The 17561-nt window shown below is 35.0% G+C and overlaps 1 protein-coding gene across 7 annotated transcripts in view; it reads right to left on the bottom strand.

Moving 5' to 3' along the window:
- The window catches only part of LOC136027933 (E3 ubiquitin-protein ligase DTX4-like), a 161156-nt gene that overhangs the window by 54256 nt on the left and 89339 nt on the right, over positions 1-17561 (bottom strand). For 4 of the 7 annotated variants that reach the window (XM_065705392.1, XM_065705390.1, XM_065705396.1 and 1 more), the window contains exons 2-3: positions 7913-8065; positions 2900-3017 (exon numbers count right to left, since the gene is read on the bottom strand). In XM_065705392.1, the coding sequence (XP_065561464.1) occupies positions 2900-3017; positions 7913-8017 (223 nt within the window). In that variant the 5' untranslated portion in view covers positions 8018-8065. Of the gene's footprint in view, positions 1-2899; positions 3018-7912; positions 8066-13877; positions 13902-13926; positions 14046-17561 lie in introns of those variants that run through there. The other 3 variants (XM_065705395.1, XM_065705393.1, XM_065705394.1) reach the window with 3 other exon arrangements.

The raw sequence follows: 17561 nt of genomic DNA, 5'->3' as shown, positions 1-17561 counted from the left end.
TTCTCTTCTCAACAACTCCCCCCCCAACCAAAAAATTCCCTCTGAAAACGTCTGTACACTTCCCAATAACCATTACTATATGTAAGCACAGGTCAAAGTTTGTAACTTGTAGCCCCTCCCACCAGGACTGCGAGGGATTAAGTCGTCCTCAAAGACATACTTACAAGGTTTTTTGACTATGCTGAGTAAAATGGCTATCTCAGAATTTTGATCCGATGACTTTGGAAAAATGATTAGCGTGGGAGGGGGCCTAGGTGCCCTCCAATTTTTTGGTCACTTAAAAGGGCACTAGAACTTTTTATTTCCGTTAGAATGAGCCTTCTTGCAACATTCTAGGACCACTGGGTCAATACGATCACCCCCGGGAAAAAAAAAAAAAACAAACAAATAAACACGCATCCGTGATCTGCCTTCTGGCAAAAAATACAAAATTCCACATTTTTGTAGATAAGAGCTTGAAACTTCCACAGTATAGTTCTCTGATATGCTGAATCTGATGGTGTGATTTTTGTTAAGATTCTATGACTTTTAGGGGATGTTTCCCCCTATTTTCTAAAATAAGGCATATTTTCTCTGGCTCGTAACTTTTGATGGGTAAGACTAAACTTGAGATTAAACTTATATATTTAAAATCAGCATTAAATGCGATTCTTTTGATGCAGCTATTGCTAACAAAATTCCGTTTTTTAGAGTTTTGGTTACTATTGAGCCGGGTCGCTCCTTACTACAGTTCGTTACCACGAACTGTTTCATTATATTCTAAACTACAATAGCTTGTATCAATAAAATTATTGTATAAAATAAGGAAAGATAAATCAGAAATTAAAGATACTGGTAATAGTCGGTCTTGATCTGTTCAAAATCACTTTTATCAAAAATACTACAAACGCCAGAATAAAATAGCTCGGAATGGTCACAAAAGCTGGAATATCGTCTAGATAAAGCTCGTATTCGATAATCGTTCCATTTTCTCTATAATAATAATAAAACGTCTTGCATAAAAGGTTTTTTTTTTGACGATTCTTAATTTGCTTTATCACCCATTTAGGTTGAAGGAAGCTGGAAGAGAACTTATGCAAGAGAGGGGAATATGGATGTTAAATAATCGTATTGTCATCAGAAGTAAATATAATTAAGATATAACTATAATACGATTAACTATATATTATCATTACGATTAACTATAATTAATGAATAAAATTAAAATAATTTAAAATAAAATTGCAACTTATTATAATAGATATATTATAATATAAACATTAAATTTGGAAATAACTAAAACTTCAGAGGTGGTAAAAAAATAGCTTGCAGATTTAATAAAATAAAAAAAAAGTCATTAAAAAAAATGGGCTAAAATAAAAGAAAGATCATAAAAAGAAAATAAACAAAAGAAATAAAAAGAAAAGAAATAAAAAGAAAATCATTTTCATATAATTCAATGGTAAAAGGTGCGCTTTTACCTCAATGGTTGACATCTGCATCAGGTTCTCTTAAGCAAAAACCACGGGCCTTGGAATGGCGTAGCCTACGGATGGATGGATGATAGACTTATCTGTCAACAAGTAAAATGACATCATTTCTATACAATCCTAAAAATGGCTTGTGCCAGATTTCCCTCTCACTTGGGCTATCTGTCTTGGCATTTTCTACAATTAAACTATGGCTTGATGCCCGCAACTACTTGATTCTAGTTAAAAATCAACAGAACCCACTGGAACCCACCTTGAGCCCATTTTGTCTTGAACTCATTTTAAAAGCAAGGTTGGTTTTAAAACTACCTTAAACTTAATTTCCACCTGCTTGGTTCTTCTGATGGAAATTTTATACCAGTTAAAAGAAGAAAAATTTTTTGTGTCATATTTATTTTTCATTTGCACTAAAAAGTATATAACTTTTTAAAATTCTTATTTTCATTTTGCCTTTTTTTTATTCCCTTTTTTCCCATTTTATGCTTTAACTTCTATTGAAACAAGTATTTTTTTTAGTATGGGTTCATGTACCAATAGCATTAGGCTAGTCCCTTTTTGTAATAATATAATTGACAATTTTTTCTATTTTTTAACTATTGCAAAATGTAGCATTTTTTTATGAAATTATATATGAAAAAAAAAATACATTCTTCAATTATAAATTGAGATTTCCATGGACTTACTTTTTCCCTCCAGTGTAATTGCTTTAATACTATGGGATTTAATATTCGTTCAGGAGATTAGATTAGAACATGTTTTTTTTAATATTCCCCTACATTGTGGACAGTATCCCGCTTACTGACATTTTAGATTTCAACTTCCTCATATATATAAATTTTCCCCCAATTTCATTTAAGAACTATTGAGTTGCAATGTCTCTTACAAAATTGGCTTACCATAGAAACTGCGCAAAAAGATCTGAGAAAATATTGATGCGGGCAAGGGAATAGCCCCCCTCCCATCAAACAACATAAGGTCAAATACAGTCCAAAAGTGAGCTAAAGGAAACATATAAAAGTTTCCAAATCTATATTTTACGCACAAAAAATTAAGTTTCAATTTCAAATCATATCTCCAAAGTAACTTGAAGGATGAAAAAGTTTTTTTTTTGTATTTTTGTCAGAAATTTTGTTGCATTTTTCAGAAAAAATGATCAATATAAAAACTTCAACTTCGAGGTAAGTGGCATTTTTTTTTTCTGGTGGGAGGGGAAGAGATTGAAACGCAAAAGCAACTTGGGCAACATTTTGTTAACTTTCAGGGGGGGAAGCAAGATGTGTGTGGTTCGAAATAACACCAGTGAGGCAATTTTTCTCCCCTTTCCTCGTCTCAATATATTTGTATGAATTTATTAGTATTACTCTTTTGACATTACATTTATTTATATTTATTACGGTTTACATTTATTCCTCTTTTACGCTTGGTCTTACCTGATTTGCTGCATATTTGTTCCATTCGATCAAAAAGTACGAAGTAATTTGATAAAGATGGCTCTGTATCGCCTAAAAACAATTTTTTCAGCTTTTTTGAGTGAGCTCGCTCTAGGGACTAAAAAAAAAATAAATTAAAATCTGCCTGAAAATCCAAAACAAATAGGTGGCCTGGAATGAAAATAAATTAAAAATAAACCGAAATTCAATCAATTGTATTTTGACTACTATCTTCATATACTTATCCTAGATTTTACGTCAGAAGACAGGACAATTCGTCAAAACAGAAAAAAAGAAGCAAGTTATAAGCAAAATATGACTGGAGTCAAGCATGCCAAGATTGCTCATCCGAAAAGCCCCATTACTTATCGTTGGCTTGGAGTAAATGACCTCAGAAATAGAAATGGTCTGAGAACCGTTTTCAGGCAACCCCTTACCTATTACAGAGTTGGACAAGCTGCACTAACATCGGTTTGAATGTTCGTATTTGGGATTCTCAGAACAACGTGTTTAACCATGTTATTCTGAAGGGTTCTAATTTTAAAGAACGTGTGTCCACCACACTTGGAATCCGTAGATAAAAGCACTTAAACACTTAAGTTTCGCTGGGGTAAACACTGAAAACTTGAAAACATTTTTTCGTCAAACCCGCTTCATTAGGGTGGTGGACGTGACTCACGCGTCTAACGGCTAGTTTTTAAAATTTCGCCACCAATTTTATTTTTTTTTACAAACATACTTTTTTTTTACTTCTCTCTTCAAGTTCATTTTTGTTTTCAATAAGGTGTAAGGTTTTAGATAGAATGAAAGCTTGACTTTTCATAGATATACTAATTTTAACTATAAGTTTAGCCATTTCTCTGTTATTAAGAATACCGAGGCCATATAGGGGAAATTTATACAAGAAGATCTTTGTTCAGGGGGGGGGGGTATAAAACTTAAAAACCGAAGAAAAAATCTGTTCACGTTTATTTTCCTTACTTTTGCATGATTCGGACAAAGGCTCGGGTAGGGGAGGGGTTCAAACAGGGTAAGGTCTCTCTTAGATACTTGTAGTTATAAAAAAATTTAATTTCAAAAAGTCAAACAAAATTTTGAAGATAAAGTAAAGACAATATACTTTAAAGTTGGAGAAAAAAAATCGTTACAAAATTTGGAGTTATATAAAAGTGAGTGTATACTGTATGTATGGAGGGGGGGGGGGTAAATATGGAGAGAAAACAAAAATATCCAAATATGTGAATATCCAAATATATGAATGGAGGCGGCCCCTCCTCAACGTCCGTTTATTATGTTAAAGTTCAAATTTTTGTCCTAAATTTTAGGAACTACATAAGGAATGAGAAGTATTTTGAAACCCCGTAGAATTTAAGCATGAAGAGCGGAGAGTAGAAGATTGGGCTGCCCCCCTAAGGTACGAAGTAATTTCTTGTCATTTCAAGTTTCAATGTCGCTCTTTACTTTCAGTTTAACTTTAAATTAAACTGCCATTAAGCCTACACTACTCATTAGGCTTAAACTCTCCACGGTCGTTCCACTAAAGCTTTAGTTCTTTCATAGCAACACGTCAAGAACGTGTTGCATAGCAACACTTCAACACTTTAAAATGGTGCAACAAAGGAGGGGTGAAATCCCAAAATTATTTTGCAGGCTTAGGGCGTTTATTTCTTTTCTTTGGCGGGGAGAGGGGGTCTTTTAACATGGATTTTTTATACCTCACTCAAAACTAGTTTCTATACAACATATGGCCATTTTAAGACAAATAATTTAAAAACAAAGAGTTCAAAAAAAAGTTTTTCAGAGAAAATTGAAGAGCCATTTTAGATAGATAGATAGATAGATAATTTTTATTTGCAATAATTAAATAAATAAATATGACAAACCAGTGCACATGCCTGGTGGCATACTTTGGCACTGACAATGTTACATACATTACGAAAATAAAAACTAGCACTGATAATAAACTAGCACTTAATAAAAATAAACTAGCACTTAATACTAAACTAGCACTTAATACTTAATACTGACTAGCACTTAATAAAAATAAATCAAGCCAAAATACAAGCCTACAGCATCAGCATAAATATACAAAAAAAAATAAACAAAAAATAATTCCCCGCAACATATTAAACACAAAACACCTAATCATTTGAAATTTAATTAAATATTTGAAAACCCGTTATAACTTACATATAAATCCTAATATGTAAAGCTTATTAAAAGCTTAAGACGAATATAAACAAAGTCCTATAATAATTCGAACCCAGAACTACCAGGATTTACTGCCAAAGAATAGTTGAAACCCAAAACTAACACAAATTAAAATAAATAGTCACAACACAAATACTGGTATCGGGCACTATATAGATGAATAGTTTAGACAAAAACGAGTCAAAACTCAAATGAATATTTAAGGCAATATTAAAATTAACAGATAGTATTACAGTCAGGAGTTTGCCCCCCCCCCCCCCAACAGTGCGTTGTAATTTCTCAAAACGTCGAAGAAAAATGAAAACAAATCATGATATGATAATAAAGATGACTGGAAAGAAATAATGAAAATGAACTGAATGTTTAACATAAAATTGTATTAATTCTTGGAAGCCTCAGCAATACAGGAAACAAAAATCACGAAAAAATTGTGATCGACGAACACATTGTTGTGGGAGTTTACCTTAGCGTGAACAGTTCTATTAGAATTAATTAATTCAATTAGCAAATCATTAAAAATAAGTGAGATTACTTATTTGAATTGTTTCAACAGCGTGAACCACAACAAAACTGTCTTGCGCCAGGGTTTCGTTTTCTTGATTATTTTGTGTAAAGGCATGCAATTTCATCTAATGATATTCTTTTATTTTTAAATTTACTTATTGCATTACCATATTATTATCCTTCTACCTCAAATAGTTCAGCTGTTCAACACGTTCATCAAACAGTTCATGGTAACGAACTGTAAGTAAAGAGCAATGCGGCTCAAAAGTAACCGAAACTCTAAGAAAAAGAATCTTGATAACAATGGATACATCAAAAAAGATCGGATTTTAATGCTTATTCTGAATATATAAAATTCATAAAGTTTAATTTTACCTCTCAAAGGGTACGAGACTGACAAAAATTTGCCCAATTTTTGAAAAATAGGGAAACCAACCCGGAAGAATCAAGTAATCTTAATGAAAATCACACCATCAGATTTAGCATGTCAGAGAAACGTACTGTTGAGGTTTCAAGCGCCTATTTTGTATTTTTCGTTAGAAAAAAGATCAAGGAAGCGTGTTTATGTTATTACCTTTTTTTGTTCGTTTTCCCCGGGAGTGATCGTATCGAACCAGTGATCCTAGAAGATCGGAAGAGGCTCGTTTCATCAGAAATCGAAAGTTCTAGTGCGCTTTGTAAGTGACAAAAAAGTATTGGGGGGCAGTTAGCCCCTCTCCCATGCCTCCTTTTCTTCAAAGTCGACCGATCAACATTTTGACATAGCAATTTTGTTCAGCATAATCGAAGGATCTAAAAACTATGTCTTTGAGGATGACAAAACGCCATAGACCCCAGAGAAAAGGCTGCAAGCTAACTTTGCCCAATGTTTACATTTAGTATTGGTTATTGGGAAGCATACAGAAACTTTTCGAGGGGAGGGGGGTAAATTAAATCAATGATCAGAAATTAAATAACTAAAAGTAACAGAAATTATAACTAAAAGTAAAAAACAAAATTAACTTAAACGAACATAAATTATTACGTATATGAGGGGAGTTGCCCCCTCGTCAACACCCCACTCTTTGCAATAAAGCTTTTTTTGTGAGAACTTAAAAAATCTTATTATTCTAACTAACGGCCCTTATATTCCAGGAGTCATTCTTAAATAATTTCAACAAATTTAGCACAAAGAGCGATGTGTTGAGGAGGGGGCAATCCCAATCTTACACTCAATAATTCTTGTTCGTTTTAATTTACTCCTTACTTTCATTTGAAACGAACTTGTTTTTTTTTTTATTTAGTTCAAAAGAAGGAAGGACACTTCCATCCACATAATGTGAGCCACATAATATGATCTAGCCGTTAAGTACATTTTATTTACCACACGTTACATGCGGACAGTTATTTTAGAATGACATATCTTAGTTCTATAGCAAAAAGAAATTTCTGATGCTACCAAATACTTGTTACTTTGATACTTGTTTTCTTCCTTGTTCTGCCATCTAGTCTGATGGCACAAGCCAGCTAGCCTTATATGTGGACAGTTATATTAGAATCACATATTTTAGTTCTATAGCAAAAAGAAATTTCTGATGCTACCAAATACTTGTTACTTTGATACTTGTTTTCTTCCTTGTTCTGCCATCTAGTCTGATGGCACAAGCCAGCTAGCCTTATATGTGGACAGTTATATTAGAATCACATATTTTAGTTCTATAGCAAAAAGAAATTTCAAAGAAATTTCTGATGCTACCACATACGTGTTACTTTGATACTTGTTTTCTTCCTTGTTCTGCTATCTAGTCTGATGATTTTTCGTCTTTTTCAGCTCTTTTTGTTTCTTCTTAAATTACAAAGTTTTATATTTCTCCCTAAAATGATATTTACCTTCTTATTATGATCACCAAATCGAAGGATGATTACTTTCATTTACATTTTGTGCATTATTATTTTTTACGTTATTTTAACGCGTTATTTGCGTTACAATAGCGGAAATAACTTTATTGAATACTTTCGTTTATATTTTGTTTATTATTGTAATATGTTATGTGCATCTTACATGTTCACTAAATAAAAGGAAGAATATTTTCATTTAGATTTTGTATGTTATTTTTGCTACTGTAATATTATTGATTGTTATTATAACGCGTTATGTGCGTTACAATAATATGTTTACCAAATAGAAGGAAGAATACTTTCATTTATACTTCGTGCAATATTTGGCCAAAAACATAGCTTTGCAAGTTCTTGGCTAGCAAAAGGCTTTACTGAATAGGCAACATTAATTTGGTAATGAGAGGTTATCAGTAAACCTACCTGTGACACATAAGGTGAATATGGTCGCCACCCAAAACTATCATGGTACCACTCCCAAACAACAACATACTGGTTACTACTGCTACCTGGCTGAGCTCCAGCCATATTGACACCTGATTATAATGTAGGCCAATAATGTTGCTAAAATTACAGCTAAAAAATAAAGGCTTTTAACTTAATAGACAATAAATTGTTTTAGATTATCACCACTGAAACAAAGACGGTGGAAGGATAAGGAAAAAAGAAGCAGACCATATTTTTAATTTTTCAAAAACTCCACTTTCCAATGGCCAATTTTTTAACCAGCAGATACCTGAAAACAGTGGAACAAAAGGGTATTGGTTGCTGTATCTGCCCCTCCCCTTTCTGTAAATTTCGAAAAGCACCTTCTCTGGTATTTCCATTCAAAAATACCTTTACATCATATTCACTGGAAAAATTCCCCCCTCACATCTAAATTTTGGAAGTAGGCTACATTTGCCCTCATCACCTAAATTTTTGTGAATTGAATACCCCTAAGCAGGTAAACCTATGGCAGGTAACAGGAAGTAATTTTCACAATGGAAAAGTAGGTACACTAAGGTCCATTGAGAAAGGTGGCACACTTTTCCCTGGCGGATCTATAAATATTCAAAACAATTCCTTTTAGGTCTAAACGTCAAAATTTGTGAATATATTAACTTTGTCAGTGGTTGTTAGCAATTATATGCAGCACGGGAGAAGATGTTAATCTTAGCTGAGCAAGGATGTCTGGAACCACAAACCCAAACATTATCTGGCCCTTAAAGAAACAGATATGAAATATCACATGAAAAGGGCAGTTTTCCGCTATCACGAGGATGGGGGTCCTTCGACAAATGTAAGAATTTTCCAAACCAGTATGCAGGGACATAATGAGGAGAGGGGGGGGGATCCTAAAGTTTTCCAAGTTTCTGAATATTTCTTATTGAAAAAAAAATGTCATCCACCGGTCCATAAAAAAAAAACTCCCACTTGCCTGATCATGTGTAATTAGGCTTAAAATTATTGACAGGTACAAAGATACATTATAGTGGAGAACTACAAAAAGAAAACAAATAAAAGAAATAAAACCAGCTTCCAAAGAGATAAAAATACGACACTCATTGTAATTCACGACGCTAAAATTAATACAGGTGAGAAACGTCGTCTATCTAATTTAACTTTTAGCACTGAATTATTTCGAACACTAAATCATTGTTTGGATGGCTCTCTAAGACCATATTTTGCAAGGCGGGAATTCCTCTAACGCTTGGGCATGTATGATAAAAATTTTGGATATTTGTCGTGGTACTTCTTGACGTTAGTGTCTCTCACTGACAGCAAGTGCGATGCACCGGTGAGGTAGGTTAGGTGTGGTAAGCATACAGAACAATAAATCAAGATTTTTCCTGGAGTAGTGTCCGCAATTCGGCACTACAGACGCATAAGCACATTTAATGGCGGTAGTTGTTTACTTAACAATTGCTTCTCTAGTTTTAATGATTGTTTCTGCAATCATAATACCAAGATTTCTCAAATCCGATACCGTAGGGACAACATGATTTCCGAGAGTGACAGGTTCACTTTGCAGTGCATTAAAGGACAAAAATTCACACTTATCAATGTTAATAGAAATCCTGATAGATTGAAAATCACTTAGAAGTTAATTTAGGCTGTCTTGTAAGTGTGCTTTGGATCTACTCAGCGAAAGGACAACATCAGCGTATGCCAAGTAGGACAGGTCAGTACCACGCAATTGGAGAGAGGGCAAGATATGTCCCAGAATCTTGAAGATTGCATCTTTGAATACAAGAAAACTCTGAACGCTGCCTTGTCAGGATCTGAAACTGTACCTTTCCATTTCTTCAACTCAATCGAATTTTCGTACCAAAATTTCAGAGTACTCACTAAGCTCTAACTTACTCCATTTTGCAGTGTATCATTCATTGCTTACATGTGATTGACGCTATCGAACGCTTTCGATATATAAATAATGCACAAATATAGAAGCGACTTATTTCTTCCGCATCCATAAGTATGTAAGCCAGAAGGCGATAAGCATCTGGGCACCGGAGACCTTTCAGGAATACAAGCTGATTGTCAACAAAGTGTCCATATCAAGCTCAGAGAAGGTCACATATTCAAACGCTTTGCTCAAGATGCACGAGACGGTTATGGGTCCATGAGATTTGCATTTGCTTTGATCGTTTTCTTTTTTTGGTGATAGGTGACCCTTATTTACTTTATTTACTTATTTTACTTATTTACCTTATTTACTGACCTTATTTATTTGGTGACCATTATTTACTTATTTACCTTATTTACCGACCTTATCTATTTGGAGATAGATGACCCTTTTCAGGAAAAGGTTGAGAACAAAACCCCTGGTGATGCAGATCCAGAAGTTAAGTTGAAGATAGCAATAGAAGCATTTAGGTAAGTGTTTGAGGTACTTTATTGAAAGACCGTCCCTGTCTATCCAATTCTTTGCTTAGGTAAGTTCTTTTCTGACAGCTAACTTGATCTCAAGAGATATGGGAACGACGCAATGCTGTCCTGAAAAACGTGCAAGCCAGCTGGAAACTTCGTTTTCATAGTGATTGGTTATAGTAAGATTCTCATCTCCATACAACGAAGTATAGTAAGTGTACCAATCATGTGGTGTCAGAGAAGTACTAGATCAACGATCGTCTGGTGGAATTAGGCTTAGCCACGATTCCTTATTTCCAGTGAACTGTTGCCCGATAATTCGATACCTCTTCATTTCAGCTTTATTTTTGCGTTTAGTGCTCCGTTGCAACTCAGATACAGTCTCACGTAGTGGTCTACCACAAGCAATCGAAATGTTTAAGTATGTTTTTGCATGCCCTTTCGCCAACTGGAGTTCAGTGGATTCGGACCACATCGGTTTTTCTGTCCCAATTTTACCTCATCTTGTATGAACCACTTTCGGTTCGGCAGTTTTCAGATATGGATGACTTGATGGTAATAAGTGTTGAAATCAACCGTGGCTGAGACATTGGAAGGACAAGAGCAAAGTAGATGAAACAGAACTTTGATGCATATTAGGATTGAAGCAACAGTGGCGACATGAAGGGGAATATTGCATTTTTCCCAATTTTGCTTGTTGACCGAATTTCTCGAACAAGCGTAAATAGTGCTGTGGGATGACTCCATCTGAAACGAAAGTCTAGAATGATCACTAATTGGATTACAGTGCAAACTGTAACTGGAAGACTAGAAATGGATGTGCATAAGATTACGTGGTCAATATTGGAGTTATGACCACTATGGGTGTACGTAAAATCCAGGGACTTCAGCCAAAACTTAAAAGTGGTTGAGAGGCAATTCATAGAAATACAACATAGAATATGGTCATTGTATGGGTCACATTTGTGGTCCCCAACAATTAGCCACTTACACCCACAAAGCTCAAGGGATTCCAAATGTTGTCTTAGGGCATCTGCTGCTCTTGAGAACTCAGTCAGAGAGACAGTATTGTTGTAATTAGTAGGTATGTATGCGTGGATGAACTCAATTCCCACAACAGAAAAACACAACAGACTACTGCTTCTATTAGTCGGCTTAGCCAAAAGGTCCTTCCTACCGTATGTTGCCAGGCCTCCGGACGGACACCCTGCCGTAGATCTTACTGGCTCTACAAAGACATCGTGCGACCGGGATCTGTTCAGGAAGTTTGTATTTACCCCAGAGATCACATGCTCCTGGATAAATAGCAGGTCATAAATTTGAAGGAGATCATCTATGTCCTTTTCTTTGTTGCAGCAACCATTAATACTCTGACTAAAAACATTAAGACATCTATTCATTGATTATTTTTTTTTCTCAGAATCTCTCTCAATTTAGGACATCTCAAGATGAAGCACACATGAGATCCGTCATAAAAAGAGCATCCGAGGTCTTCATTACACGGTGTGTGTTTGTTAATAGGGCGCGGTCCAGAAAATCTGGCACATCTGGGACTGTTTTGCAGTTTTCTTTGAGATGATCGAAGTTCTGGCATCTGAAACATCTTCAAGGGGCGTCAATGTACTAATCTACCCGGAAATAGTCACATCCAAGCTTGATTCCGCTTGACAATGCAAAGTTCATGGTCTACCTATTTTTGAAAGTCAGTCTGCTTGTTTTACCTTCTTCGTAAACGGAAAGCGTCCTCGACGAGGCCTGGATTATGTTTGGCTAGTTCACTAGCATCCACTTCTCTAGGAAGTCCTCTTATTATGCCAGAAGATTTTTTTACCTGTGTTTGCATTTGATGCTATTACCTCATTCTCGACAGCAACGTTAAATCAATTGTCTATTTGACTGGAAAAAGTTCATGATTAGTTTGAGATATAGAAACGTCTGTGCCATACTCAGCACCGATAAGCAAGGGAAGCTTAGGTCCTTGCTACCTATTCCCTGCAATTTAAGGGAGACTCCACTCCCTGCAGGTAGACCATAGTTGCAACAAGTAACCTCCTCTCTTCTGCTTGCTTATTCGGGCAGATTTGAGAATTGACAAAAACAAAAAATTCGTCAAAATTTTTGATTTGGGCTTTTCTGCTTTCAATGCAAAGCATAATAACGCTGCACCATAAAAATTCAGGCACACTTTCGACAGCCCAAATATCAAGCCTTGCCAACACTGTACATAGGACAAATTATTTCAGGGACACCGTTAGAAATAAATAAGCCAAGAAAGGAAAAAGAAGGAGGTTTTGGTACGAAGTTTAGCACTGTGACTTCTCGGAAATTTTGGGAGTCGATTAATACCAGATTCACAATAAGCTAATGACTTTTGCCGTTAAACAAAATATCATTTCACAACAATATTTAAACACGTGGTCAAACCTGTGTTGCCATATATATATATATATATATATATATATATATATATATATATATATATATATATATATATATATATATATATATATATATATATATATATATATATATATATATATATATATATATATATATATATATATATATATATATATATATATATATATATATATATATATATATATATATATATATAAGATAAATAAACAAATAAATTGCGACTGAATATTGGAGATGTCTGCCTTACGGAGAGATCTTTACAAATCCAACATGAAATTTAACCTACAGTATTAAACTGAAAGAGTCCTGTTTCACATCGTAAGCTGGTGGGGGCGTATCCGAAATTCATCCCTCCTTTCCCCCCTCCAATTTTAAAAAGGTGTCTTTTTGGGATTTTTCGTGAAAAATATTACCCCGTACACTTCGAAAAATGCATTTTTTCCCCTCCCCGATTTTCGTGAATCGACATCACTGGCAGTGTTTGCAGTCCTACCATTTTAACATTCAACGTTAATTTATACAACAGAAATTTACGTTTAATTTTGAAGTTGGTGCACAACTCTTGAATAAAGTATGAGCACAACTCTCGAAGAAAAGAGAGGCACAACTCTTGAATAAAGTATGAGCACAACTCTCGAAGAAAAGAGAGGCACAACTCTCGAATAAAGTACGAGCATGCAAAACAATTAATGGGGACATAAGTAAGGTTATAACCTGTCATAGGAAGTACCAAAAAAACTGAATTAGGCCTACTGTAACTTATCAATGCTAACTTTACTGAAATAAATTTAGTTCAATAACTTCAACCAACTTACTTTACAAATATTTACGAAAGAAATACTAATTACTTAAATTTACATTCCTGACCAAAGGTATTTGAATTATTTAGATTGTTAATCCGTTTATGTCAACCTGTTACAGCCTGAAAAAAATTATTTTTACTTAATCTTTAATTTTTACAAAATTATTAACGTTGAAGAAACTACTAGAACATAGTAAAATTCAACTGAATATTTGAGTTACCTTATTATTTTATTATTGTTATACTAATTTATCTCTTTTTCTGTTCCACAATCATTTTTAATTTTAAACAATAAAACGTGAACACTTTTACTTATATAAAAACGTTGTCTATTCTACTGAAAAAACTGCTATCCATTTACCACAAACCTTTTCCACAAAAACATCAAAAGGCCACTAGCTTGAATTACTCATCCTCTACTCTTTATCACAGCAAGATAAGAATCTTAATTAAATAATGAATGTTCCAGAAAAGGAACTAACACATAGTATGACAAATATCGTATCTGCATGCCTGCTAAGAACTGGGGGAAGGATAATTTCCTAAAAAAGAAATCAGGAAAGTTTAACTGATGAATGTAAATTTTCAAGTATTAAGCATTCTCCCCATCCCATAAAATTGTAGTACAGTCTAGGGTGCTAATTTCGCGGTAGATCATATTCCTAGTCAATGTAGTGATGGTGGGCCGTATGGCTGGGCATAAGCGTCCTGTCCCCGACTCTATGCCCTGAAAATGATGTCTTTCAGTGCATCTCAAAAGGGTGGAATGGGGACTACCCTAGCAAACTAAATAACCCCAGTTCAAAGAATGGTAAAGCAGTGGATAGGACAAAGACCTGGGTAACCGTGGGTAAGCAAAATGTAAAACAATGCATTTTTACCAGTAAGCAACACGTCAAGGAGCCCAGCTGTGAACAATTAGCAAGCCAGTCTTACGTCAATTGCAGCCAAAAAAAGAGCAGGGATAGAGACCTGGAAGTCCATGCAGAATGATTAAGAGTTTTATGAAGAGTGATACAACAAAGGCTCTCCTCAAAAGAAAATTTCATCATTTTCAGTTAAATATTTTATCAAACAGTTCATTCGTGCTAATGAACTGCCATAAGGAGCGACCAGGCTCAATAGTAACCGGATTTCGTATTGAAATTCTGTCAAATCCCTCAAGTGTAGAATTTCCCCTGGAAATTTTCCTCCCCATAATGATTCTACCTATAGAAATCCATCCTAAGCACAAAATCCCCCTCTCCCCAAAAAATATCTGTAAACTTTCCAATGACAAATACTATTCATAAAGAACAAGCAAATTTTATAACTTGTAGGCCTCTACCCATGGACTGTGGGGGGTCATTTCACCCCTAATGACATAGTTATTTTATCTTTCAACTATAGTGAACAAAATAGTTAACTCAAAATTTGGATAAGATAACTTTGGGGGAAAAAGGAGCGTGGTTGCCCTCCTATTTTATTGGTCACTTAAAAAGGGCACTAGAACCTTTATTTCCATTCGAAATTTTGATACGATCTCCCCTGGGAAGAAAATCAACAAAAAACAAATAAACATGCATCTGTGCTCTTCCTTCTGACAAAAATAGAAAAATCCCATATTTCAGTATAAGGGAGCTTGAAACTTTTAAAGTATGGTTCACGCTGAATCTGATGGTGTGATTTTCAACAAGATTTAATGAATTTTAGAGGGTATTTCCCCCCAATTTCAAAAATCAGGCAAATTTTCTCAGTCTTGTCACTTTTGATGAGTAACAATAAACTTGATGAATCTCATATATTTGGAATTAGCATAATAAGCTGATTCTTTAGGTGCACCTAATGATAGAAAAATTCTATTTTTTAGAGTTTTGGTTACAATTGAGGCGAGTCGCTCCTTACTTACGGTTTGTTACCACGAACCGTTTGATAACACTGAGAAATTTAAAATCCCAAAAAGATTAGCCTGAGGAAAAGATTTCTAGATCTTCAACCAGCACAACAAGAAAATGAGAGTTCAGAAGAATAAATCCTAGAGAGGACACATTGAAAAATCAGGAAAACCACAATAGATGTTGCTCCGCAAGTACTTGGAAAGAGAATAAATGGCATTGAAAAGTGGTGCACTTCTGTAATGTACAACTCCTTGCATAAGAAGAATAAATGGCATTGAAAAGTGGTGCACTTCTGTAATGTACAACTCCTTGCATAAGAAGAAAGGACATACAAAAAAAAATAATTTCAGAAAACTCTGCAAAAAAGCTCTTAAAAGGCAAGAAAAACTTAAAATGCTTACTAGACAATACTTACCTCTCAGTAAGAAGACACAGCAGCTAGATATGACCTGTAAACAACTTAGGATCCCTAGATAACTAATGTTTAAAAAATTAACAAGAAGATGGAATTAGAAAATTTATGAAAAGACCAGATGAAACTATCACCAGAGCACGTCTAAAAAGAAAGCAACAGTGAAAAAAACATTTCAATGACTTCTTAAACCAGATGTCCCAGGCTAACCTTCAAAACTTCTCCATCTATTGTGACCAAAATACCCAGAAAATAGCCCTATCACTCAGGGAGTAGCACCTTTAATTGAAGAAGTAAGAAATACCATAACTAAAATAAAACAAATACAACAATCCAGGGCTCGGAGTGATTTCTGCTCATTAAAAAAGGGACTTGACGACCTGTCAAGGGATTTTTAGGGGGGTGTAAAAAGGGACCAATAGGGACTAAAGTGGGAAGAAATTTTGACTGCCATTCATGGTCAAACCACTCCTTGACTCATGAATTAGGATCAGCTCCTTTTCTTTCTCTTAGTCTTGAATACTTTGCTCAGCAGCTTGTTCTTTTACCTTGTTCTCCACTTAATCTTGGTATTTTGACCAGGCCGACCAAGCCAAAGTCAGCAATTCTTTTGAAATAGGAAAACTTTCTGGTTTGCCTTCATATGATCAATTCATCAATCACACACAGCTTCGCCTTCAGGACGTTTTCTGGCATGGAGGCTCTTTCCAATGGAACAAGTCTCCCTTGGTGTAAAAAAGACCTCTAGCTCTTTCCGTGAGATCCAGGCATCTAAGTGTTTAGAAAAGGCTATTAGAAGAGATAGAATACTTCTTGATCAAGTGCTCTACCTTGAAATGCCTTGGAGCCTTTGATGGAACCCTTGCCTTTCTAACAATGTGAGTTTCTGAGCATCTAATGCAAGCTCAACCTGCTTGCCTACAATAGTGCCCTGCAAATAGTTGTCCAAGTTCTCAAGCAAACTTGTAGAAATTCGATCAGCAGACATGATAATGTTGGGTTTCAGAAGTCTTGTAAAAACAGTGAGAAGTAAGTTTTCCAGCTCGGGATGACGAGCATGCACAAGGGGTCGGTTCTTTTAAAACCCTGCTGTGAATTCTGTAAAGAGCTCTGACAATGAATAAGTAAATGAATTCAAGTTCTGAAAGCATATCTTTCCCTTTTATGTAGCTTAAAATCTTAAGGTACTTTGGTGATGAAATAACATACTTCAAATACTTCTTTAATGGCATATAATATAAAACATACTCCAAGATTGCTGGCTACTGATCAATTGCTCAGCAAACAGAAGGACTCAATGTCAGCCAACTTGTTGGGATGTGCTAAATTAAACTTTTTAATTGGACTCCTTTCTTTTTCTGGCATTCTAAAAAACCTGACACCAATGCAGGTCAGATCAGGAAAAAAAATGCCTCAAGATGACAGCAAAGTTGGATGAATCATTGCCCTGGAGCCATTTCCCATGCACAATATGGATTTTATGCATTCCAATGTCCACAAGCTCCTTGAAGAACTTTTCAGGAGTTGGCTGCAACAAGATGCGCAAGAAAAGCGACTTTAGTGGCTTTTCCATTCAGAAAAATTGACAAAAAGTGATGATTCTGAACACAGACATCCCTTATTCAGAACCTAGTGACTACTTTTTTCTTATTTTTTGCCACCAGGATTGTTCTTAAGATTGGTTGTGGATAAGGAGGGTAAAATTCT

The sequence above is a fragment of the Artemia franciscana genome, chromosome 6 (assembly GCF_032884065.1).
Source record: "Artemia franciscana chromosome 6, ASM3288406v1, whole genome shotgun sequence".
NCBI classification, from domain to species: Eukaryota; Metazoa; Arthropoda; class Branchiopoda; order Anostraca; family Artemiidae; genus Artemia; species Artemia franciscana.
This window is presented reverse-complemented; position numbering and strand designations above follow the sequence as displayed.